This window comes from Rhinopithecus roxellana, chromosome 9, assembly GCF_007565055.1.
Source record: "Rhinopithecus roxellana isolate Shanxi Qingling chromosome 9, ASM756505v1, whole genome shotgun sequence".
Lineage (NCBI taxonomy): Eukaryota > Metazoa > Chordata > Mammalia > Primates > Cercopithecidae > Rhinopithecus > Rhinopithecus roxellana.
The window spans coordinates 53,794,259-53,822,085 of record NC_044557.1 but is presented as its reverse complement, the minus strand read 5'-3'; the positions used below and the strand labels follow the sequence as shown (position 1 = coordinate 53,822,085).

Genomic DNA, 27,827 nt, shown 5'->3' with positions numbered 1-27,827 from the left:
CTTGGAGTTGCTCTTCTGGAGGAGTATCTTTGTGGCGTTCTCTGTATTTCCTGAATTTGAATGTTGGCCTGCCCTACTAGGTTGGGGAAGTTCTGGATGATATCCTGAAGAGTGTTTTCCAACTTGGTTCCATTTTCCCCCTCACTTTCAGGCACCCCAATCAGACGTAGATTTGGTCTTTTTACGTAATCCCATACTTCTTGCAGGCTTTGCTCATTTCTTTTTCTTCTTTTTTCTTTTGGTTTCTCTTCTCGCTTCATTTCATTCATTTGATCTTCAATCGCTGATACTCTTTCTTCCAGTTGATCGAGTCGGTTACTGAAGCTTGTGCATTTGTCACGTATTTCTCGTGTCATGGTTTTCATCTCTGTCATTTCGTTTATGATCTTCTCTGCATTAATTAGTCTAGCTGTCAATTCTTCCACTCTTTTTTCAAGATTTTTAGTTTCTTTGCGCTGGGTACGTAATTCCTCCTTTAGCTCTGATAAGTTTGATGGACTGAAGCCTTCTTCTCTCCTCTCGTCCAAGTCATTCTCTGACCAGCTTTGATCCGTTGCTGGTGATGGGCTGCGCTCCTTTGCAGGGGGAGATGCGCTCTTATTTTTTGAATTTCCAGCTTTTCTGCCCTGCTTCTTCCCCATCTTTGTGGTTTTATCTGTCTCTGGTCTTTGATGGTGGTGACGAACTGATGGGGTTTTGGTATAGGTGTCCTTCCTGTTTGATAGTTTTCCTTCTGACAGTCAGAAGGACTCTCTGTTGGTCTGTTGGAGATTGCTTGAGGTCCTCTCCAGACCCTGTTTGCCTGGGTATCAGCAGCAGAGGTTGCCGAAGATAGAATATTGCTGAACAGCGAGTGTACCTGTCTGATTCTTCCTTTGGAAGTGTCCTCTCAGGGGTGTACTCCACCCTGTGAGGTGTGGGGTGTCAGACTGCCCCTAGTGGGGGATTTCTCCCAGCTAGGCTACTCAGGGGTCAGGGACACACCTGAGCAGGCAGTCTGTCCGTTCTCAGATCTCAACCTCCGCGTTGGGAGATCCGCGGCTCTCCCCAGAGCTGTCAGACAGAGTCGTTCGCGTCTGCACCGTCTCCCGCTACTTCCCCTGTTGGTCTTCAGCTGTGCGCTGTCCCCAGAGGTGGAGACTACAGAGACAGGCAGGCTTCCTTGAGCTGCTGTGAGCTCCACCCAGTTCGAGCTTCCCAGCGGCTTTGTTTACCTACTTAAGCCTCAGCAATGGCGGGCGCCCCTCCCCCAGCCTCGCTGCTGCCTTGCGGATAGATCGCGGCAGACTGCTGTGTTAGCAGTGAGGGAGGCTTCGTGGGCGTGGGACCCTCCCGGCCAGGTGTGGGATATATTCTCCTGGAATGCCTGTATGCTTACAGCGCAGTATTGGGGTGGGAGTTACCCGATTTTCCAGGTGTTGTGTGTCTCAGTTCCCCTGGCTAGGAAAACGGATCCCCTTCCCCCTTGCGCTTCCAGGTGAGGCGATGCCTCGCCCTGCTTCAGCTCTCGCTGGTCAGGCTGCAGCAGCTGACCAGCACCGATTGTCCGGCACTCCCTAGTGAGATGACCCCAGTACCTCAGTTGAAAATGCAGAAATCACCGGTCTTCTGTGTCGCTCGCGCTGGGAGTTGGAGACTGGAGTTGTTCCTATTCGGCCATCTTGCTCCGCCCCCCCAGTCTTGGAGTTTTTAAAATTAGTCGTTGATTCCTCTTTTTGTTCAGATTGTCAGTTGTGTTTAACCTAGGGTTGTTTTTGATCAAGTTCAACATAATTTGTTTCTAGATTCAGTTTTTGATTGTATCAATGTACATGACGACTATGCAACATCCCTACCATAAGATTGTTGAATAACTCCTAATTCGGTGTTAACTAGAACAGGTTATTTATTCTATTAGCCCATGTTTGATGATGGCAATTGATAATAAAATTTTTGAATGTATGTAGTTATTTGCCTTAATAGAGTCCTGTACCTATCTGGATCCATTTTGATGTGCTTGTTGAAAGCTCATTTGTCTGAGTACTCAATTAACAGAAAAAAGATTCAGTTTATAAACATTAACTAGTAGAAGGAATGGGTTACGAAAGGGATGTGAAATAAATTGTGGTAACTCTGTTGATTACGTAAGTACCTCTAATGTTCCAAAAAAGTATGACTGCTAGTCCTGGATTTAAATTAGGAGGCATACTATAATTTTTTTTCCAATAAAATGTACAGTCTTATTTAGTACAGCTATGTCTACATCTTTGCACTGTTATCAAGAAACAGGATATGACAGTTATAACTTCATGTACATAAAATGATTTGCAGTATCTCATTTTCCTTGACTGTCATCAAAGTAGCTGAAGTAGATGAAGTCATTTTTAGAAGAATACATTTGAAAGGAGTGTTTAATTTCGATAATCTGTGCTCTAATAGAGGAGATTTATATGTCTAAATGTAAGGAGATTATCCCCTAGAAAGGAGGGGGAGTTGGCTTTTATTTGAGTTTTTACAAAGTCATGTTGTGGGATGGTGTATTAATTATTTCAAGCAACAAGTATTGTTTTAGGGAGATACTCGTGAGGGATGGAGTCCTCCATGGGTCCCTTGCATTCATAAACAATTTGCTGAATAGGCCAAGAATGCAAGGCCTTGACTCTCCTTTATGCAGACCATTTCTCGAGGGTATGTTTGCAGTGAGAAACCTCGAGGGATGAAGTAATGTTTCCTTCCTGTGACAAAATGTAGGCTTGCTTATGGCCTGTTGTAATACTGGTGGTTTCCCAAGTTCAGTATTCCTCTCTCCTGTAACACACACCACTGTATGTACCCGCTACGTCTTACCTATGGGACCTAGTCAGAGAGGAGACCTGCAGCAAACATACTGGGGCTCATGCTACTTGCTTTGCTGTGACTCAGGAGTGTTTGTCTTCTGCCAGCATCCATGAAACAGGAACAGGTTGGCTTATCAGCTGGTAATCAAATCTCAGACCCAAAAGACACATTGGCCTGAAATAATCTCACTAAATGAAAGTTTGACAGTTTAGGAAGCTTATAGAGGCCACCTTACATAGTTAATTTAAATCAAAGGCGAGAAATTTAGCTAGTATTCGTAATTTTTTTCAGGAGATAGAACCTCACATTTGCAAATTGTGGATGTCACTCTAGCCTTTTCCAGATCACCAAAAAAAATAAATAAATAAAGCCATATAGTAAATGGTTCTAGAAATTATGAACGTATGCCTGCAGGACTAATGAAATAAGCAGCTGTCCAGTTATTGGACAAATAAATATGTGTGGCTTGGGATACAGTTTCTAGAGCCAGAATTATACATAGATTCAGAAAAATTCTGTATTTGCAAAATCTTGGTACAGAAGTGAAGATGATATATTGTAGGTTAGATGAAATGTATTGAAGATCATGTAATGAATTTAAGTAGAAAATGTGAATGGGAAAAAGCAACATTTCTAGATTAACATCATTTTATAGAATGTATGATTCATAATATGTACCAATTACTATGTAATAAAACATAATTATTTGTAGCTCTTGAAGTTTCTGTGTAAATGAACCCAAAACATTTTAATTTTTTAATGATAGAAATTGGAGATCACTTTATATTTGTAGTATCATTATATTCAGTCAATATGCTTCTAACCTAGGTTTCTGACAGGTTACTTTCCTGTTTTCCAGTTTTTGTACTAGTTTATTAAATTACTAGAGTGTCAGAAATGCTTTAAAACTTCTAGAATGTAATGCTTCAGAAATAATTTTTTAATGATCTCTTCACATTCATCACTAGTCTCTTCTTTCTCGTTCTCATCATTATACTGGTAAAGAAGGCTTATGTAGGTATTTGAAGTTCTAGAACATAGTGTTTTTTAATCACTGTATTAATTAATCTATGTATGAATGTATCTATCATATATCAAATATATGTATTACTAAGAATAACCCGTGTTGGAGTCATGGCCAGCATTTGGTTAGCTTGTAGATAATACAGTTTTGTATTTTTTTGTTCAAGATTGATGTTACCAAGTATTGGGGCTCAAATTTATCAGTGTTCTCAAAACAAAACCAAAATACATTGTACAAGTTCTAGAATTTTAATACTCAAATCTATACTTGAGGGAATTGAAGAATGTTTATACTTTTTATTCACTTTTAAATTATTAGATTGAATTTTTATTTATATTTTGTAATGTCAGTTTATTTCTAAATATGTATTGAACGCCTGCTGTGAAGCAGGCAAGATAGACTTGAGGATATAATGATGAGCCAAAAAAAGTTACAGTTTCTGCCCTCATGGCACTTAGTGGAGGAGTCAGCTGTTAAAGAATCACACTAATAAAGTTAGAACTCTGGTAGAGTTGTTAGAGAGGCCTAACAGGCTACCATACATGTATGTTTAGGAACCTGGCTCAGACTTCATTGAACTAAGATACAGTTAGCTGCTCCCTGGCTACTGTAAACTATTATCTATGGCATAATTAAGAATGATAATGTGAATAATATAAAGCGGTAGATAATTTAAAAATCATTCAACTTTAGTGTTTTGGGAAAGCAGGAAGAATCTCACATCTACTCATAGTGTTGTAGTCATATATGACTGTAACACACAGTCATATGTGTTAAGTATTTACTTACTGTTTTTGTCTGTAACTGGCTCTGTAATCTGTCGTAGTGTTGTTACATTATTGTGTGGACTAACTGGTAAACTAGTTATTTGTATATAAGTAAAGTGTTAGTTAGCTTTTACACTAAAAAAGAGGTGTAAGTTATGGGGGAATATTTATTAAGAGATAAGGGATAAAAAGAATTCAAAGAGATACTAAAATTGATCCTTTTTATGTGTCCGAATGTCTACTAACTTTCCAGTACTCTTATTGTAGATTTAGTTTTTGTTAACAGTTAAAATAGTTTCCACTGTTCTCTGTATATTTTACAAGTAAAATAAATAGAATTTTAAAGTTGGTTATTTAGAAAAACCAGAACTAACACAGTGTCCTGCATTCTGTCCTGCCAAGTGAGTCTGCTCTTGCCTGCAGATAACTCATTTGAGATTGCAGCTTCCGGAAATCATTACTTTAAAATAGACTTATAGCATCCATTGTAGTGAAATTAAAATACATGCATCAGTTATCAAAAAAATTTTAAAGTAATATAACTTTTCAATCATAACTCAGCTTTACTTTATGAAACATGTATGTTTCCAAGGAGAAGTCCAGGGGAAAGATGTAAGGTAATTAGTTCTAAAATGCTGGATGGTGACTCTTAATGACTGCAATGTTTTTACCATGCTGGATGTTGATCTCTGCAGATAGTTAACTCTTGATTTGTGACTGATTGTCCAGGTTGTGAATTTCTCCCTCCCTACATTGTCCCCTTATCATCATCATCATTGATTAGTAATTTTTACTAAAAGGAAGAGAGAGAAGTTGAAATGCTGGTCAGTTATGAACACCTGTAGCAAAGGATCTGAACTACCTAAAGAGGTTTAGCTTACTAACTAAAGAAGTTAAAACTAAGTTTCCTGTCCTCCTCTCTTGTGTATTTATAAATAGGCCAGTTATCACAGATTTTAAGAAACCCTGTAATCACAGCCATGATCACTGACTGGGCAGGTCTGGTGGCTGGGCAGGAAGTTGAAACTCTAGACTGATGAGAGGCTTAAGAATTATCTGTTGATATTTCTCCATTTTCTTATTTTCCTTTATTTTCATGGATGATTAAGATGTTCTTATAGCATTAAATTAAAGAGCTAAAATGTTATATTCTTTAGTCTTGTTTTGTAAATTTTATTTAAACTGAGTAAGTAATGTAAGTTTAAAAATTTCCTGAACTTCTCCAAAGAGATCTCTAACAAAACACTCATAATAGATTGTGTTAATAGAATTGAAACATGAGCGTTTTAATAGATATTGGCTCCTAAGCAAACACAAGATGCTAATAGAATTTGATCTTTATGGATGTTTCTCTCAGCCTTTTGTAATTCAGTTACCTTGTTTGAGTCATGTGTGTTTAATGTTCATATTGTTATGATTGTCTACCTTGGATTATTTATTTTGAGGTCTTAATGATCAATTCTAGCTCTTTGTGTCACCTGCCACCATATTTCTAGAAAAGGCAATTAGATGCTTTTTGTCATTTTGTCCCAGATAAAATTCTTACCTAGAAAAAAAAAATTGCTATAATGGTATTATGGAAATTATGCCTTTTGAGTGTCAGATAATCACTCCATTTACAAATTTAATAACAAACATAGTAGTATGTAATTAGAATATACTTTAATTATTTTTACAGTTTTTACCCACCTCTTGATGAACCGTCTATTGGAAGTAAAAATGTTGATCTGTCAGGACGACAGGAAAGAAAACAAATCTTCAAAGGGAAAACATTTATATTTTTGAGTGCCAAACAGGTAATTATTTATAAGCTAAATTTTCCTGAAGAATACTTTACAAACTAGAATGCATTATTAACTCTTATCAATAGCTGTTGATGTATTTCGTTTTGGGATTTTGTGTGAAAGTGTGAAGTAGAATAAAAAACCGCCCAGGCACCAGACCTGCCCAGTCAGTGATCATGGCTGTGATTACAGGGTTTCTTAAAATCTGTGATAACTGGCCTATTCATAAATACACAAGTGAGGAGGACAGGAAACTTAGTTTTAACTTCTTTAGTTAGTAAGCTAAACCTCTTTAGGTAGTAAGCTAACTAAAGAAGTTCAATCTGTTGAATATGTTCTGTGTGACAGAATGGGGTTTCCGAGAGTTGATGTTGTAGTGGAGAAATGCAGATAAGCCCACAGTTACAGTGCTGTTAGGAAGTGTGATGAGGAACCACAGAGAGTGTAACAGTTCCAGGGCTGCAGAGACCTGTTGAACTAGGGACTTTCTCAGAGTGGGAGCTGAAATTACCTACTCCAGAAGTAGCACCAAGTCTTCTTGAATTGTACTTCTGTGTTTCCCAAATCAAATTCTTATAAGAATGTGTTCAAGACATTATTGAATTTTACTTTTTAAAATGTTTCCTTCCATTTTTAGCATAAGAAATTGAGTTCTGCAGTTGTCTTTGGAGGTGGGGAAGCTAGGTTGATAACAGAAGAAAATGAAGAAGAACATAATTTCTTTTTGGCTCCGGAAACGTGTGTTGTTGATACAGGAATAACAAACTCACAGACCTTAATTCCTGACTCTCAGAAGAAATGGATTCAGTCAATAATGGATATGCTCCAAAGGTATAGAATTATTCTTTATTAGTAGAAAACTGCAAGTAGGAGATTTTATGTTTAACCTTTTTTGTTGCTTTTCACCTAATATCGTAAAAGTAGATACAAGAATTTTTTTTTTATTGTTTATTTATTTTGAGACGGAGTCTTGCTCTTCTCACCCAGGTTGGAGTACAGCGGCGCCATCTTGTCTCACTGCAACTTCTGCCTCCTGGGTTCAAGTGATTCTCCTACCTCAGTCTCCTGAGTAGCTGGGATTACAGGTGCCCGCCACCATGCACAGCTAATTTTTGTACTTTTGGTAAAGACAGGGTTTCACTATGTTGGCCGGGCTGGTCTTGAACTCCTGACCTCAGGTGATCCACCTGCCTCGGCCTCCCAAAGTGCTGAGATTAGTGGTATGAGCTACCACACCTGGCCTATTTTTTATTTTTTTGATACAGGGTCTTACTCGGTTGCCCAGGCTGGAGTGCAGTGGCACAATCTTGGCTCACTGCAACCTCCGCCTTCTGGGTTCAAACGATCCTCTGCCTCAGCCACCCTAGTAGCAGGACTACAGGTGTGCACCACCACACCCAGCTAATTTTTGTATTTTTAGTAGAGACGGGGTTTCAACATGTTGGCCAGACTGGTCTCAAACTCCTGTACTCAGATGATCCACCCACCTCGGCCTCCCAAAGTGCTAGGATTACAGGCGTGAGCTACTGCACCCGGCTGATACAAGAATTAATAAAAGGTTTTATAGTGTAGTATACTTGAAAATTAATTGTGACTTGCTATATTAGATATAGAATATCTTTATTCATGACAGTTTTACTGAAAAATATTTTATGCTCTTTTGTTACTTTAATAGAATTTGTAGAATTTACCTCTGTAAATTAGCAAAGTATTAACTTTTTTTACAGAATATGTTGCATTTAAGAAAGTTAAAACTCAAAGGTGAAAGGTTTTCTGCAGTTGCCTAGAGTTGAAATGTAGTTGCCTTTTGATGGTTATTACCCATTAGAAAGACATACAAACATTTCTATCCTTATATAGGCTATTATGGGAAAGCAGAAAAAAAGGCAGATTGGTTGAAATGATGTTTGTAGTGTGGAGGGAGACTGTAAAAGAGCTAACTGAAGGATTTTCCTTAGACCTTAATTTGCATTAATAGTCTTAGCATTGTTGAAGCCAGTACGTATTATAGAAATACCAGGCTTGGCAGTCTTCTGACTAAATTGCTCTTCATGTAGCAAAAAGTAGGTGAGTCCTAAAGTGTTTATATGCCTGAAAAGTCCACAGCCAACTTCCTACAAAAGATTCATTTTTCCTGTCCCAGGAATCCTTCTGACCATGGGGATTTTCTATTTTTCTCTTACAGGCTTGCTGAAATAAAAAGTAAAATTTTAGTCATCTATCCTATAAATATTTTACTTAATTGAAATGTATTAACTACTGTAAAAAAGAAGATGTACTATATAACAAAAATACTATCTTACTACTACAACACAAATTTACTGTAGTTCTATTGTGTTTTAGGCACTGGAAATATAATGAAAAACAAGATAGTCATGGTCCCTGCCATCACTGGAGCTTACTGTCTAGAGGGAGAGACACAGAAAGACAAGTAAACAAATCATTACACATGTATATAAAGGAAGCAGTAACCTGGCAGTGGGGAAGAAGCTTACTCTAAACAGAGAAGGCCTCTTTTTACACAATGTCTTACCTCTGACCAGTTTTTCAAAGAGCCAGAGAAAGCATGTGCCAGGCAGAGCAATAGCAGTAATACGTAATAATAATGAAAAAATTATCCTACATAGCAGGTCCTGTCCTAAGAATTTCTGTATGTATAAACATTTAATCCTCAACCTATATATTATTTACTGCTGTGGTCCTCACTGTGCAGATGAGGGAAGTGAGGCAGAAGGGGGTTTGCATATAGCAGAGTCAGTGAGCATGGTCGCCAGGATGTGAGCCCAGGCAGTTGGATTCTGGAGGCCAGGCTCTTTACTTTCAGCATATATTGACACCCTGAGGTTAAAAAAAAAGTAGATGGAGTACCAGGTAGCTCAGACGCTGGCGGCTTGATCATGAGGTGACACTTGGCTCCTGTTATGATATAGTTTTTAGGGTTTTTGGTGGGGGTGGGGGTTGAGACAGGGTTTCACTCCCTTGCCCCAGGATGGAGTGCAATGGTGTGATCTTGACTCACTGCAGCCTCCGCCTCTCAGGCTCAAGCAATTCTCCTGCCTCAGCCTTCCAAGTAGCTGGGACTACAGGTGGACGCCACCACGCTGCTGCTAATTTCTTTATTATGAGAGTGAGTTTTGCCACGTTGCCCAGGCTGGTCTCGAACTCCTGAGCTCAAGTGATCTGCCTGCCTCAGTCTCCCAAAGTGCTGGGATTATAGGTGTGAGCCACCGCACCTCACCACAATACATTTTTTGGAGGGAGTGCAGTATTATACTTTGAGAAAGACTGTCACTTAAAATAATACCTGTTGACTTAGTTCAAGCCAATGAAGGAACAATTATATGAAGCAGAGTGGCCAGTAAAGCCAGCTATTGACCGAACTTCAACAGGGCAACGTTGTGATCGGTGATTGCCATGACTCTAGATGTCAGAAGTGAGTATAGGAAATCTGTGGTAAAGATTAAGTGTCTTCTGGAGAAGATTAGAAGTCCAGGGGAACAATACAATCCTGATTTTTGTTCTTGCTGAGGCCTTTTTCTGGTATCTCAGCTCAAATTTTGGTAACTCTTCCTGTTATTAATTTAATTATTTTCTCTTTATTATCTCCTCCTGCTTTTCCTTCTTTCCTGACCTGTTCCCCAGCCTTTCACAGAATTGGATGAATCATAATCCTTGGTCTGTGACACATGCTCATCATTGATCTGTGCATAATACACATTTATTTTGTTCACCAATTATTTAATTAGTTATTTTTCAGACAGTAAGTGTCTGAAAAAAATCTATCATCTAAAATACCAGCCAGATCTTTGAAAATAACTTACATGGTTACCCCTAGCCCAGTTTTCTCCTGTGTGAAGTGACTGTCATCCGGAATCCAGTTAACAGTTGTGGATGGCCAGAGCCTAGTCAGCAGCTCAGAGTGCAAGGTGGGAACCAACCTTGGATAGGACACTATTCCATTGCAGAGCACACTGACACACCCACCCACAGTCACTCAGACTGGGACAATTTGGACACACCAGTTCACCTAATGTGTACATCTTTGGAATGTGGTAGTAAAGCAGAGTACACACAGAAAACCCACACAGACACTGGGGGAGAGTGCAAACTCCACACAGACAGCGGCCCTGGTTAGGAATCAGTTTTTTTCTTGCCGATGTTATAACGAAATGACACTGAATGAAATGCTGTTATTTGAGGACCTGCTATATAGTAAAAATCTTTTCTGTGTTAATCAGTGCTTTAAAGAGAATCACCTATGTTTTTTACTAGTATTTTGATACCATCTTTTGTTTTTGACATTTGTTTTTAACTTATCTGGAATTCTGTTTTATACCAAAGTTACGTACATGCACTTCTGTGTTTTTGATTTTATTCTTTTTCGTTCAGCAGTCTGCCTTTCTTTGTACCAATACCACATTGTCTTAATTAGTACAACTTCATGAAGTCCTCCTAGCTGGTAGAACAAGTCTTTTTTTGCTCTTCTTCGGAAGCATCCTGGCTATTCCTGGCCCTTTATTTTTTCATTTACATTTAGAATCATCTTTTGCTAAATTTTGTTTGGATTTTGATTAGGAAGCGCACTGAATCTACAAGTAAACTTGAGACTTAACAATTTATATAAATTTTAATTATTTTTGTCCTTGAATGTGGTATCTCCATTTATTTAAGTTTTCTTGAAATCTCTTAATAGAATTTATACTTTGTGTATAGAGATCTTGAATATCTTACTGTATTTATTCCTAGCTAGTACATATTCTCTGATATTATAAGTGAATGATGTTGTCAGTTTACTTTTTCTAGTTCACTACTGCTGTAAAGAAATTCAGCTGACATTCAGATATTCATCTTATATCCAGCCGTCTTGCCAGATTCCTCTTTTTTCCTAATAATTTATCTATAGTCTTTTCTGTAAATCATATCATCTATAAGGAATGTTTCCATCCTCCTTTCTAATCCTTGTTTCTCTGATACCTCTTTTTTCTGTCTCTTTGTTTCATACCAACTGGGACCTCCAGAGCAGTGTTGACTAGAAGTGGTGATAATGTCCACATTTATCTCACTGTTGACTTTAAAATAAATGCTTCCAGTGTTTCTCCATTAAGGGTGATGTAATTTCTGTAGAGCATTATTAAATATGTATTAAAATGTTTCTATTTTACGTAACCATTCTTTATAACTAATTCATATAGTATAATTTATAGTTGCAAAAGTTAGTAGAGTAATAAAACACCAGTTTTGAATTACCTGAATTATAGGTAGGTATATGTGATCACTCAATTATAAAGCTTTTTAAAATTTTATTTTTTTAGTCTGATACTTTAATTGCACATGTAACTGAATCCTATTGAAGTAAGCTCAATACACACAAAAAGACACATTAAGCATTTGAAAAAGACCTTACAAACTAACCATTTAAAATATCTTGACCGAGCAAGGTGGTTCACGCCTGTAACCCCAGCACTTTGGGAGGCTGAGAAAGGCAGATCACTTGAGGCCAGGAGTTCGAGACCAACCTGGCCAACATAGTGAAACCCCATCCCTACTAAAAATACAAAAATTAGCTGGATGTGGTGGTACATACCTGTGGTTCCAGCAACTTGGGAAGCTGAGGGCACGAGAATTGTCTGAATCTAGGAGGCAGAGGTTGCAGTGAGCCATGATTGTGCCACTGCACTCCAGCCTGGGCAAAAGAGCGAGACTGTGTCTCAAAAAAAAAAAAAACCAAAAAAAAAAAAAACTTTACAATGAGTATTAAAAGACACATCGTTTTTCTTTGTTAAAATTTGAGGTGTAATTTTTATATGATATTAAATGGTATATTTTTGTTTATATAAAAATCAGTAATTGACCTTACAGAACAACAAAAAATAGGTTCACCATAAGATTCCTTTAATGTGAAGATACCTTAATACATGTAAATTTGGCAAAATGATTTGATTTACTATACTTAAAGTTGTAACACATGTATAGATATACCTTAGGTATAATTCTGTCTACTTCTCTCCATCCTTCCTCTCTCCCTTCTTTTTTTCTTCTCTTTGAAGTTTCATCTTAGGATCATAGTATCCATAGATTTGTTTGTAAAAGCCTGTTGTTATTTTTAATTTTTTATTTTTTATTTTTTTTGAGATGGAGTCTCATGCTGTCATCCAGACTGGAGTGCAGTGGCATGATCTCAGCTCACTGCAACCTCCACCTCACAAGTTCAGGCGATTCTCTTGCCTCAGCCTTTCAAGTAGCTGGGATTACAAGCGTGCACCACTACACCCAGCTAATTTTTGTATTTTTAGTAGAGACGAGGGTTTACCATGTTGGCCAGGCTGGTCTCAAACTCTTGACCTCAGGTGATCCACCTGCCTCAACCTCCCAGAGTGCTGGGATTACAGGTGTGAGCCACCATGCCTGACTATAAAAGCCTGTTCTGTTGTTTAATGTGGGTAGTACTGTTTTCTTTTTATTCCAAAAATGGTAGAATTGTACAACTGGGAAGGTCTATATTCTTTAGCCCCTTCTTTTACAGGTGAAGTTAATGGAGTTACTGAAAGATGGTGGACTCGTCAACGTAACAGTGCCCCAGCGAGTAAACTATTATAGTACTCTACATTTAAAATTTTGTCTATACCGTAAAATTATTTGGGAGAAAAAAAAAAGAGGTTGCTTTATCTTGACATTGTCTTAATAAAAGTTGCTAGTTTTAATGTATTATTATACTTCAACTATTTTATTCTAATAGGCAAGGTCTTAGACCTATTCCTGAAGCAGAAATTGGATTGGCGGTGATATTCATGACTACAAAGAATTACTGTGATCCTCAGGGCCATCCCAGTACCGGTAATTAAAGCATGATTTTATTGATTCGTTAGCAAATTTATTATGTAAATTGATAAGCTAAATATATGTTGCTTATATACTTGCTAGGGGTGAGCATATTCATTATATTTTACAATTCATCCATTTATACTTTCATTTATTCATTCTGTAAATATTTATGGCTACCATGTAGCAGACACTGTTATGAAGTGGTAAATAAAGTGAGATCCGTGTTATTGTAAACTTTATGTTCTGAAGATCAGGATTTAGTAAACAAGCAAACAAACATACATAATAAGTTCAGGTCGAGCCAAGTATAAAGACCGGTAAAACTAGGTGAGGTATGTAATAGTGATGGTAGTAGGCTGTTTTAGATAGGTATTCAAGGAAAGTCTCAGGAGGTGACAATTGAGCCATGTGTCCTGAATGATGAGAAAAGGCAGATTTGTGAGGATCTGGGTGGTGGATAATTCCAGGTAGAAGGAACAGATCGCTCTTAGGTTTGAGTGGAGAATTCTGAGGGTCAACAATGTAAGAGGAGATATGAGTAGAATGCTGTTGTGGAAATCTAGATGTGAAAGAGCCTGGTGCCTTGGACCAGCATGATAGTAGTAGAGATGCAGGAAAATGAACAGGTTCAGGATATATTTTAGAACTAGACCTGGTGGGACTTTCCTATGGAAATGACTCCTAGTTTCCTGGCGTAAGTAACTGGGTGGATGGTGGTGCCATTTACTGAGATGAAGACTGTGCGTTATAATAATCTCACTGTTGATCACGAAAGTCAATATATTCAGAGACAGTCACTATTTCCCCTTTATTATTTAAAACACATTTCCATAGTTTAAAAAATTTTTTTAATAAGCTGTTGTAAAAATGGTTTCTTTATTTTCTTCTTGCTTTTTTACCTTGGAGATTTTTACATTTATTCTCTCTACTAACTTTTCTAATTTGCCTAACTCTCAGAGCATCCATTCTGTATTCCTATATATATTTATTTCCTTCCTGGATTTGTTCTGTAGTTATTTCATCAGCAGCTATTGAACTTGGGCAAAAAGAGACAAGTTAGAGAACAGCACCACTGTGTTGCACACTCCCGGGAGCATCATTCACTGTAGTCCATTGAATGGCCACTGTGGAGTCAGTCCGTGTATCTCCTTGTGCTCTGCAACTTTGGTTTAAACAAGTAAGGAATGTGCTAAGCTAAATTTTGGAAGGAGTTAGCCATTAGGGCCTAATGACCAGGAAGCTATTAGATATGTAGATCATTAGTAACCATGAGTAGTAATAATAACTGCTGCCTCTGGTGTGTGCAGAGACTAGAGTAAGCACTTTACGTACATCATCAAACTTTAATCTGCAAAACAATCCTTGTAAGATAGAGGGAAGGGCATCATCTACTTTTCATAGATGAGGGAACTGACGGACAGAGAGGTTAGGAAATTAGCTGGAGGTCACATAGCAAGTAATTGGTTCAAACTGAATCTTAAAGCTATTGTGACATTATTACATTGCAGTGCAAATGGCTTATATTTTAATGTGTGACGTTTTGAGAAATGGTGGTGTAGGGATGATTGGGAGCTGATGCAAAAGGATAGACATCTGATAAAATTTGACAGGCTGTTTTTATTATTTGGATAAGAATGTTGATTCAACTGATATCTCTACCCTATCCCATTGAGTATACTGGGTATGTTTGTGTCTGTACATAGGTAACCTTCAAATACACAGAATCCTAAGTGCTTGTGAAGTTTTAAATATATCCCAATAACTTATTTTGGTGGAATTGTGATATGATTAATATTTTCACCAAATTCCTAGAATTCATCCATCAAGTGAAAAGCTAAAGACCAACTCTTCAAACTCCTGGCAAGGGAACTTTTTAAATGTGGACGCCAAAGAGAGCCATATTCTTGGAGGAACTACTCCTTCCTTGTCTACTAGAAATATGCCCAACTTTTGGAACTAGCAGGTGCTATACATATTATTTTGTTGATAGATTTCTGTTCAGTTACAGAAAAAAGACCAGTATCAGTAATTTTAGGCTTTAACTACAACAAACATATAAAAATGGTGATTAAGTCTAAGTTAGTAGCTCCCCTTGTCTCAGCACACATTTGGGGTCACTGTCCTGTGTTTCTCTGTTTAGAAAATCAGTTCTCAACTAGATATTATGCTTCAGAAGCAATCTTTAATTCAAATGTACATTCTCCATGATTCAGAAACGTTCTGAAATGCATCCTAGACACCTGAGATTTTTGGTTTGTTTTGATTTTTAAGCTCCTGTTTCCTATACAAACTCCAGAAACCACTAAATTAGAATAATCTTGGGAAGAAATGAACTAGAGAGGAGTCTTCTTTTATATAAAAAGAAGAAGCACTCAGACTGGAAACTCTGGTCATTTTTTATTCTTCCTTTTCCATTTTATCACCAAGACCTGAAATTCTCACTGTACAGCTTCTGCTCAAGAGGTCTGTGACTGTCCCCTTCTCACAGCCAGTGCCCTATTTGAACCCTCTACATCCTTCTCTCTGGAGAGCTGATTGTATTAATAATTGCTCTAGTAATGGTCCTTACTCCAAATTCATCTCTACAGTTAATATTTCACTATGCCACTATTAAATTACCTTCTTTTCTGAAAAACTTCAACTAGCTCTTATTATCCACAGAATAAATCTCCAAGACCCTTTGTCTAGACTTCTGAGTCCCCAGTAGTTTAGCTGCAGCCTTCCTCCTCCCATCCTCAGCTTTTTTACATAGCCTCTCTACAGAATATATGTGCCATATTTTTTGATAGTTCCCACACTTCCTCGCCTTGATCATAACGTTCCATTCCTAGAATGCTCAGTACTGCTCGTCAAAATCTGACTCATTCTACAAATGATTACCTCCTAAGTGAGGGTCTTCTAAATTGTTTTCCCTCCCAACTCCTCCAAGTCAGATTTAACTATTGTTTCTATACTCAGTAGCTCTTTTGCATTCCAGCCGGAGTTTCTTCCTACTTTGGATATAACCAGTTGTTTGCACGCCTCTTTCAGCCAGTAGATACATTGTAGGCTCTTACTAATTTGGGATCCCCTAACAGCAGCAAGCATGGTACTTGTTTGTAGTAGGTATAAATATTTTGCATAATTGAACTAAGCTATTGGTACACAAGATTATGTTTTCCAGTGTGGAGCAACAAAATTTTGTCAACCACTGTCGAAATTGTGTTTATAGATGAAAGGGCCTTAGAGATCATCTAATTATTCTATTAAAAGATAAGGTATATCAAGGCTGAGAAAAGTTAAGGTCTATAACTACTTCATGGCCAAGCCAATTCTAAAATTTGGTTTTCTGACTACCAGACTGGTACTTTTTTCTAATGTATTATTTCGTATAGAAACAGAGTCATGAAAGTGAATTAAAAAGTACACTGTAAGTAGTATTACTTCCTGCACATGTTCATAGGTAGTTTTATGTGGGTTCCAAGTCATAATCCTCTGATACTAAAATAATTTTGTAGCACAACCATGTTTGGGGGAACAGAGTGAATGCGTCTCCCTTCTCTCTCCTCCTTCCTTTGTTTTTATATTCACTCTTTTGTTATTCAACAAATATTTATTGAACATTTGTTGCATACCTGTGTTATGGCAAGCATTTGAAATAAAGAGGTGAATATATGAGACCAAGTTCCTGCCCTTATGGTATTTTTAACAAGGAGAAAATTGTAAGTAATCTGTCAACAAACATCCGTTATTTTTGGGTCATTAGCTTATTATTATTTCATAAAGTCTCGCTCTGTCACCCAGGCTGGAGTACAGTGGCATGATCGTAACTCACTGCAGCCTTGAATTCCTGGGCGCGAGCAATCCTCCTGCCTCAGCCTCCTGAGTAGCTGGGACTATAGGTGCGTACCACCATGCCCAGCCAATTTTTAAATTTTTTTGTTGAAGTGAAGTCTCACAGTGTTGACCAGGCTGGTCTCTTTAACTCCTGGTCTCAAGCAGTCCTCCTGCCTCATCCTCCCAAAGTACTGAGCAGCAGCGAGCCACCTCGCCAAGCCTATAGTAAATTACTCAGTGATTATATAAACATTTATAATTGTTACTCTTTCCAAACTTACGTGCAAGTGAAAATGAATTCTAGAGATATGTGTCTTAAAGGAAATGCCAGTGAGCTTCTAGAGGTCACGTCGGGAAAGTGGCAGAAGTCATTTAAGTATCTGAATTTAGAATTATTAATAAATATTTATTAAGCATATCCTATGTCACAAGGACCTAACAGAATAATTTAGCTTGGGTATTTAGTAAACATCAACTTAAAAATTTTTTCAGTTAACAATTTAATCTGTAAACTTTTTTACATCTATTCTATACCAAATATCGCTCTAGGTACTGGTAATGTAGAAATATGCAAGACTTAGTCCTTATTCTCAAGGATACACCAGTCTAACAAGGGAAAAAGTAGCAAGTAAACAAGTAAAGTGATGATAATGATAACAGCTAATGCTGACACAGTGCTTGCTATGTTCCAAGCATTTTTCCAGGGGCTATTTAATCCTCCAAACAACTTTGTGAGGTGGGTGTTATAATTATTCTCTTTTATAGATGAAGAAATGGAAGCATAGAGAAGTTAAGTGACTTGACACAGGTCACCCAGCTAGTCATAAGTGAATTTTGTTTATTGCTTTTTTGTTGTTTTTTGAGATAGGGTCTCAGGCTGGAGTGCCATGGCACAATCATGGCTCACTGCAGCCTTGACCTCCTGGGCTCAAGTGATCCTCCCACTTTGGCCTCCCAATTAGCTTGGACCGCAGGTGTGTGCCACCATGCCTGGCGAGTTTGTTTATTTTTTGTAGAGATGGGGTCTCCTGGTGTTGCCCAGGCTGGGCTCACACTCCTGGGCTCAAGTGATCCTCCTGCCTCAGCCTCCCAAAGTGCTGGGATTACAGGCGTGAAGCACTGCACCTGGCTTGAATTGTTAATAGAATGATGTGCATGGTGATATGGAAGCAGAATTGGAGAGCTCTTAATTCAGTGTGGGAGATTGAAAAGAAGTATTCCAGGTCGGGCGCCGTGGCTCATGCCTATAATCCCAGCACTTTGGGAGGCCGAGGCGGGCGGATCATGAGGTCAAGAGATCGAGACCACCCTGGCCAACGTGGTGATACTAAAAATACAAAATACAAAAACAGCTGGGCGGGGTGGTGCACGGCTGTAGTCCCAGCTACTCGGGAGGCTGAGGCAGGAAAATCGCTTGAACCTGGAAGGTAGAGGTTGCAGTGAGCGCCAAGATTGCGCCACTGCACTCCAGGCTGGTGACAGAGCGAGACTTTGTCTAAAAAATAATAATAATGATAATAAACCTTTAAAAAGTGTTAAGAAAAAAAGTATTCCAGAAGGGTGGCACTTGAACTGATAAATGAAAAGATGAGGTAATCATTATGGTTTTCTGGAGTAGCCAAAAGTTTATGTCTAAGATGGTTTTACATGATTTGTTTCAAATAATGTATTCCTTATGAAAATAAAACTCATTGATTCTGATTTGTATACATGGTAGGGTGTGTATACTTTCTGTGGGGGAATAAATCTAATTTTTTGGCCCATGGACTTAAAAGATAATTTGAATTCGAATTTGCTTATTTTATTTTTCTTTCAGTTGATAATACTTTAGCACAAAGGGTCTGATGTAGCTTTAAAATGATTTGGTTTAGATAAGCCCATCATAGATGCCAGCAGGCTGCTTATAGACTGTTTTGTGTTTGTTGGTGCCAATCATTGGAGAAAACCATGTGCAGTATTCCCTGGTTAATCCCCTCAGCATGGCATAGTCTTAACAGTTTTAAGTGACCAGATGTTCATCTTGTATCTCGCAGTTGTGATTATTTCTTCCTATTTGTGTGATTTACAGGATTAAAGACAACAACTCCAGGACCAAGCCTTTCACAAGACTTGTCAGTTGATGAAAAACTAATGCCAAGCGCCCCAGTGAACACTACAACATGCGTAGCTGACACAGAATCAGAACAAGCAGATACATGGTAAAGCTTCTTTGTTACCAAACTATTGTTATTATTCTATCAATAAATTAATAGTGTATTCAGGAAGTAATACCTTTATCAGGTTGTCTCTTGAGAGAGAAAGCATGGAAGAGTGGGATCCCTGGGAAAATGGTATCTTAGGACAAGGGTCAGCAGGTTTTCTGTAAAGGAGCGGCGAGTAGTTATTTTCAGTTTTGAGGACTGTTGATCTCTGTCCCAGCTCCTCAACTCTGCCATTGTAGCATGAAAGCGGCCATAGATGATATGTAGTCTTTGTCAAGAGACAATACGTAATCTCTTAAAGACAAGGATACTTTCCAAGAAATGCTTCCTTACACAATTTCGGCATTGTGTGAACATTGAACAGTGTGTTGACATAAACCTACGTGGTATAGAGTACTATATGCCAGGCCGTATAGTATAGATAGCCCAGGGGTTCCTAATCTCTCAGCCACAGTATCAGTCCATGACCTGTTAAGAACCAGGCCACACAGCAGTAGGTGATCAGTGGGCAAGCTAGCAAAACTTCATCTTTATTTACAGCTGCTCGCCATTGCTCGCATTACTGCCTGAGCTCCACCTCCTGTCAGATCAGCGGCAGCATTAGATTCTCATCTGAGCGCAAACCCTATTGTGAGCTGTACACGTGAGGGATCTAGGTTCTTATGATAATCTAATGCCTGATGATCTGTCACTGTCTCCCATCACCCTCAGATGGGACTGTCTAGTTGCAGGAAAACGAGCTTAAGGCCCTCACTGACTCTACGTTATGGAGAGTTGTATAATTATTTCATTATATATTACAATATAATAGTAATAGAAATAAAGTGCACAATAAATATGCTTGAATTATCCCGAAACTGTTTCCCGCCTCTCCCCACACCAGCAAACCTGGAACCTCACCAGGAATCTGGTCCTGTTGCCAAAAAGGATGGGAACTGCTGGTATAGCCTATTTCTCCTAGGCTACACATGTATATGGCATGTTACTATATTGATACTGTAGGCAGTTGTAACACTATGGGAAGTATTTGTGTATTTAAACATAGAAAAGGTACAGAAAAAATATTGTATAAAAGATAAAAAATGGTATACCTGTGTAAGAAGACACCATGAATGGAGCTTGTGGGACTGGAAGCTGTTCTGGGTAAGTCAGTGAGTGAGTGGTAAGTGAATGTGAAGGCCTAGGACATTACTGTACCTGATCGTTGCCTTATTGGCACTACATTTAGACTACACTAAATTTATATACAAAAAATCTTTCTTCAATAATAAATTAACCTTAGCTTACTGTAACTTGTACTCTGTAAACTTTAATAATACTTAGCTTAAAACACTTAAAATATTGTATAGCTGTGCAAAAATATTTTCTTCATATTATTCATTAAGCTTTTCTGTTTTCAAATTTTTATATTTTGTTTTACTTTTTAAACTTTTTTGTTAAAAACAAAGACATCAACATACATGTTAGCTTAGGCCTGCACGGGGTTAGGATCATCACAATCACTGTCTTCCACCCCCACATCCTGTCCCACTGGAAAGTCTTCAGGGACACTAACACACATGGAGCTGTCATCTCCTATGATAACAGTGTCTTCTGGAATCCCTCCTGAAGGGACTGCCTGAGACCTTTTTAAAGTTCTTTATATATATATATATATATATATGTATATATGAAGGAGTGCATTCTAACGATAAAAAGTATAATATAGTAAATACATTAACCAGTAACATAGTCATTGTTATTATCAAGTATTATGTGTTGTACCTAATTGTATGTGCTACTGTGCTATACTTTTATATGATTGGCAACATGGGTTTGTTTACACCAACATCACCATAGACACCTAATGGGTTGCAGTGTGCTGTCAGTAGGTGATAGCAATTTTTCAGCTTCTTTATAATCTTATGGGACCAGCATCATATATTGCAGTCCATTGTTGATAGAAATATCATTATATGGTGTTGGTGACTGTAATTGAAAGTTTTGTGTTCTAGTAACTGTGTTTATAAAAATAAGTGGCAGACCAGATTTGGCCTACAGGCTGTAGCTTGGCAACTCCTGTCTTGGGATAGTTTTTTTATTCCTTGCAAATGTACATGGATGACTGGAAAGAGTTGTTCAACTTATTTGTAACTGGTGAGATAAGTTTGAAATACATGTATTTGTATTGTATGATGTTGCCTATATTTGAATATCACTTGTAATTTTGAAGATACTTTATATGTGTCTACCTCGCTATTTAAATAGTTAATAGTTGTCCATAAAGATAGTTTTTCTATGGTTCTTTATCTGAAGAGGGGTTTTATTTTGTTTTTTTGAATGGAAGGGGTTCGCGCTTTTATATTATTTGTTATTTTCTATTTATAACAATTTTTTTTTATTTTAAATATTACATAATGAAGTGTTCATATTAAGATACTTAAGATATCACTATATTAAACCATACTTATTTTAATTTTTGCTACACTCATATTGAGGCCAGATTTAACTTTTTCAAGAGAAATTGTTAAGGTTTTGGAAGTTGCTTGAATGACAGCCTGACCTTTTTTTTTTTTTTCTGTAAAATAAGAATAGCAATGGCAGTGTCTAATTTAACCATACTTTATAAAAGTAAAAAGTATGTAAAAGTATACTCTGTGCATGTGTGTTTAAAATATTTTTCTGGTAATCTAGAGTTCTGTTCTATTCTAGAGCCTGCCATCTGACTGAAATATTATCATATCAGTTCATTTACAGTGACCTGAATATCTTATATGTGACTTTATTCTGATTTTCCGTTTTTAATAAAAAAGTACTATAATAATATAATAATAAATAATAATGAAAGTACCATAATAATAGTGATTTTATGTGGGAATAATTAAAAATTTTTAAACAAAACGGAAATTGCCTAGGATTATAACCTAGTTTAACTTACAATAGGCTATCCTAAGTTGGTATTCTTTGTGTGTTTGTCAGTCATCTATAGTAGAGCAACAATATGTGCTCTAGTGGGTGAAGAAGAGTAAGGTATCATCCTTTGCTTAGGTAATAAAGGAGTTGCTTTCTTGGGATGGTAAAATATATTCAGTATATTGTTGTCTAAAAATTATCTTTTAAAATTATATTACATTAGAACTATTTAACAATCTTTGTTTCTATATTAAAGTTGCTGTAACTTGATTGTTTACCTTGCATTCATTCCTTTTTCTACAGGGATTTGAGTGAAAGGCCGAAAGAAATCAAAGTCTTCAAAATGGAACAGAAAATCAGAATGCTTTCACAAGACGCACCCACTGTAAAGGAGTCCTGCAAAACAAGCTCCAATAATAATAGTATGGTATCAAATACTTTAGCTAAGATGAGAATCCCAAACTATCAGCTTTCACCAACTAAATTGCCAAGTATAAATAAAAGTAAAGATAGGGCTTCTCAGCAGCAGCAGACCAACTCCATCAGAAACTACTTTCAGCCGTCTACCAAAAAAAGGTCTGTTTTTGATAACTTCTCTCATGTCTCTGAAAAAAAATAGGAAAGTTTTTTTATCCTGTTGTAGAATGGTATTGTCTTAAGTCTGTTCTGATTAAGTATGCTTCTCCTGCTGCGGCTTTTTGACCCCTTTCCCTCTCAGAAATGTCCCTGATCTCCTTCACTAGAGCCACTAGACAGCTTCTCCTTTATCTCCTTCTATACATGTACTTATGTATTGTTTTACTTGCCGCAATTCTCTTCAATAAGAACTAAGCTCCCATCTCAGTTCTAAAATCATATTTCTGCTGGTTTTCCTTGAGAACCACTCTCACTCCCTCTAATACCATATTCCATCAATTATTTTCTCAATTTCCATATTTTGAATATATTGATCATCCTAGATTTTTTTCTTCTGTTTTCAAAAGTTCAATCTCACCTTTATTTTTGAAAACCTTCTCTTGACCTGGTTTCTTCCTCTAGCTACTACTGCCTTTTGTCTTGTACCGTCCCTGTTAAGCTTCTCAGAAAAGATGATGTTATTTCTCCCATTTCTGTATGAACTTTGGAGGACTTCTTTCCTTCCCCCTACTGCTCTTTATACTCTACTTTCAGGTTTTGAGACTTTATTACTGACAATCAACATATTTGGCCCTAACTTTTCCTTTAAGCTTTACTTCTTTTCTACAGGGGTTTCATGCTGTTTCCCCAGTAATAGACCTGAAAACTTTTTCTGTCCTCTCACCCAATGTGATTTCTTTTTTTTTAGTAAAATAGCTTACATTGTTACAATTTTTGACTCTTTATCCTCTGGCTCCTGAAATCACTGTTTTTGATTGTTATTTTCAGTGTCTATCAGTCCCTCCATTTCCATCTATTGCCAGGTTCAATTTCTGACCACCTAAATTATTACAAAAACCTCTTGATTGGTTGGTTTGTCCAGTACCTTGGCATTAAATTAGTGTTAATAGAACATTGGGTTGACTATTCTAGTTCAACATGAATCCAGTAAACTCCTGGAGAACAGAGTCCCAGGTCTTTGTGTCCTCTATGGGCTTAGTGTGTTTGCATAAAGTGTTTGGTATTTATTGAATGAATGATACAGTATTGTGTAGGAAACTTTTAGTGATATATTCACATAGCATTTGCAGTATACAGTCAGTACCGTATTGTAGATTTAGTCACTCTGACTTACTATCTTAAATCCATCTCTCATTAACCCATCAGGTTATATTCCCAGAGTAATTTTCCCTGCCCACAACCTCACTACATTATAAAGTAAGCTGCTGTCTCCTGGCAACATGTTCTTTGTATTTTTATATTTTTCTGCCTTTTCCTGTAATTTATCAACTAATGCAACTTAAGCAGAGAAGATAGCAATCACCATACTGCTTTAGCCACAGGGTCCATCAGTTCTATCAAAACAGCAGAAATGTGAGTTCTGCACTGTTTTCAAAGGTCTATTTGTTGATTTCCAGTAATAGTGTTAATTAATAAAATCAAGAGTACATTGTGAACTAAATGAAGGGAGTGATGAATTTTGCCAAACTAAAAGATTACTTAGCTGTGTTCATTTTCTTGTTTTGTTTTCTTCTTTTTTTTTTAAATCTAAGGGAAAGGGATGAAGAAAATCAAGAAATGTCTTCATGTAAATCAGCAAGAATAGAAATGTCTTGTTCTGTTTTAGAACAAACACAACCTGCTACACCCTCATTATGGAAAAATAAGGAGCAGCATCTATCTCAGCATGAGCCTGTGGACACAAACTCCGACGATAACTTATTTACAGATACAGATTTAAAATCCAGTGTGAAAACCAGTAAATCTCATGCTTCAGAAAAGCTACGATCAAATAAAAAAAGAGAAATGGATGATGTGGCCATAGAAGATGAAGTATTGGAACAGTTATTCAAGGACACAAAACCAGATTTAGAAACTGGTGTGAAAGTTCAAAAACAAGAGGAAGATGTCAATATTAGAAAAAGGCCAAGGATGGATATAGAAACAAATGAGACTTTCAGTGATGAAGCAGTACCAGAAAGTAACAAAATATCTGTAAGTAACATTTTAAATGAGAGGTATAGTAGTACACAGAAGCTTAGAATGTTAACAGGTACTTTCGATTTTGTATTGACAGTATGAGCATCCATTAATGTTTTTAACACTCAGTACTATAGGAATTTGTAGGTTGATAAGGTGAATGGTAAATGTTAAAAGTACAGTGATTCTTCAGTAGTGTAAAATAAATGACCACAAATTAAACTTTTATATAAGATGGTTTTAATAGATTTCCAAATTCGGCTATACTATTAGACATTTGGCTGTGATGATAAGTGTAGGAGATACTTCAGTATAAGAAACAGGCACAGAAAGATGAAGTTAGTAAAACTAAGTATCTACTCAATAAATTTTTAGGATATAACATCACTAGGAATTTGCATTTTCTTTTTTTTTTTTTAATTTTTTAATTTTTTATTTTTATTAAACTTTAAGTTCTAGGGTACATGTGCATAACGTGCAGGTTTGTTACATATGTATACTTGTGCCATGTTGGTGTGCTGCACCCATCAACTTGTCAGCACCCATCAACTCGTCATTTACATCAGGTATAACTCCCAATGCAATCCCTCCCCCCTCCCCCCTCCCCGTGATAGGCCCCGGTGTGTGATATTCCCTTTCCCAAGTCCAAGTGATCTCATTGTTCAGTTCCCACCTATGAGTGAGAACTGCATTTTCATTTAGGTTTTTTAATGTCCTTGTCTATTTTCATGAATGTTGATAATTTGTCTTACCTATTTTGATCTATGAAAACACCTCAGATTATTTTCTTTTTTATATACATCAGTAAGTTGATCTGACTGTAGATTTGTTAGCTCTTTAGATGAGAGCACAGACCTGATGAGGTAAAACTTTAATATTCTGATCTCCAACATGGTTTCATTAACTCCACTCATTCACGGCTATGGTAATCCTCTCCTATAACACCTGCACAATAAGGACAGGAATAGGCGAAAGGATAGGATTAAGTGAATGGTAGTTATAGTTTATTAGCTAAGCAGTTGAGAACCTAGAGTTTATCAAGGACCTTATAAATCTGTAACTACTCCTCAAAAAACAGAACGTTATGTCCTATTTGGCCTGTATATTGTTATCTTCGTATAGGCAAGGGTATCCCCATTATTCGTTAGTTCTTCTAAGTGATCCTAAATGCCCTTCTGTGGACCAGCTGCATTGAAGTCAGCTGGTAAGCTTTTTGAAAATATAGATTCCCAGACCAGAGCCCCAGAGATTTTCATTCAGTATATCTGATTTTCCTTCCCAGGATAAGTTCCCTCATTGTGTTAGCTAAGAATTCCTTTGGTATTTTTAAAAATTCTAAAATTAGTGGCTTCCATAAGATAGAATCTTTTTTCCTCTATAAAAGTAGCCTGGAAGTAGATAATCAGAGCTGCTTTCCATGGTATTAATTTACTAGGTGTCTGTCTTTCCGCTCTTTGAGAGGATGCCTCCAACCATCAAGTCTACTTTCCAGGGAGGAAGAATGTGATGATGAGGGGACAGGGTAAAGGCCTTTCCAGGTGAATTCCTGCCTGTTTTCTAAGGAGCTTTCTCAGAAACCCAACTTGATAACTTTTGTTATTGGCCAGAATTGGATATAATTTAGCCACTTTCTATCCTCAATCTAGAAGAGTCTGGAAATGTTTTAAACTTGGCACATTGCTGTCCTTGATAAAGACTTATATTTAAGGAAGAAAGAGAGAATGAATGTTGAATTATCGGATTCCATTTTGCAGCCAGAGTGAGAACTTCAGAGACAGAGGTTTTTTTTTTTTTTATTGTGAAGGATTTAAGACTGCTTTCATTTCACAGAAGCACTAAGTGAAACAAGAGATTTGTATATTCTGTAAGTCACTTCTGTATCAATTTCTACTATGGTGGAGAGCTAGGTAAATTAGTTTAATGTGACATTTGTTGAAATCCAAGACATTTGCTAAGTTTAATACATTTACATATGTTTGTAAAGCTATCTTTATTCTGTTGCATTATGGATTTACATTATTACTTTAGTTCCAGACTGTTTCAGAATCTGTATTCAGTTACTTAATATTACAGGTAAGTGCTTAGAAAGTTAGGCACTTTCTACATTACTTTGGCCACAGCTTTGGAAATGCATTTCCCTTGCTGTGCTCTTTTCTCCTCTGATTTTCTCTGACATGTTCTTATTTTCTTTAGTCTTCTTGTCGTAGTACGTACTTTAATCTTTTTTTGTTTTTTTGAGACGGGGTCTCGTTCTGTAGCCCAGACTGGAGTACAGTGGCTGCACTCCGCTTGCTGTAAGCTCCGCCGGCTGGGTTCACGCCATTCTCCTGTCTCAGCCTCCCTAGTAGCTGGGACTACAGGTGCCCGCCACCACGCCTGGCTACTTTTTTGTGTTTTTAGTAAAGACAGCATTTCACCGTGTTAGCCAGGATGGTCTCAATCTCCTGACCTCGTGATCCACCCACCTTGGCCTCCCAAGGTGACTTTAATCTTTTTTTAAGTAGCTACCCCCACCCCCCTTTTTTTCCCTTAAATTCCATCCCAGATTAGTCCACTGCTACGATGCCACAAATCTGTCTGGAAGTGGTTGTAGTTTTAGTTTGTAACAGCTCTCTTTGGCTCATCCTGGATGACTGCTAATTAATTTTCCTGAAGACCTATTTTCACTGCACATTCTCCCAGGGCTTATGTCACTCGGGGCACTGGGCGTTAGAGCACAGACAGGGAAAGACAAGAACTGAGCACTATACACCCTTGACATGGGAGCCATCAAACAGTCTTTCATAGACCAGAACTTTCATTTAATATGTAAGGTTTATATGAGGTATAATGATATCAGGAAATATAATTATTTTATTTTGCCCTGTGATTCTATAGCATAATTCCATTTTTCCTTTATTTTACTGTTTCAGAATTCATGACATTCTAAATGAAAATTACAGTACAAAATATGTTGTAGTAGGCTTTTGGAGAGGGAATAGCAGTTTAATTGCAGTATCTGTAATTGAGATACAGTTGGCCATCTGTATCCAGTGGGTCCCACATCCTCTGATTTTATCAACCTGTGATTGAAAGTATTTGGGAAAGAAAATGCGTCTGTACATGTGGA

At 37.3% G+C, this 27,827-nt stretch overlaps 1 protein-coding gene across 3 annotated transcripts in view; it reads left to right on the top strand.

The window, feature by feature from the left end:
• Positions 1-27,827, top strand: part of NBN (nibrin) — a 58,530-nt gene that overhangs the window by 13,826 nt on the left and 16,877 nt on the right. For all 3 annotated transcript variants that reach the window (XM_010353855.2, XM_010353854.2, XM_030937534.1), the window contains exons 6-11: positions 6,287-6,404; positions 7,030-7,223; positions 13,129-13,226; positions 19,099-19,228; positions 22,427-22,699; positions 24,292-24,733. In XM_010353855.2, the coding sequence (XP_010352157.1) occupies positions 6,287-6,404; positions 7,030-7,223; positions 13,129-13,226; positions 19,099-19,228; positions 22,427-22,699; positions 24,292-24,733 (1,255 nt within the window). The remainder of the gene's footprint in view (positions 1-6,286; positions 6,405-7,029; positions 7,224-13,128; positions 13,227-19,098; positions 19,229-22,426; positions 22,700-24,291; positions 24,734-27,827) is intronic.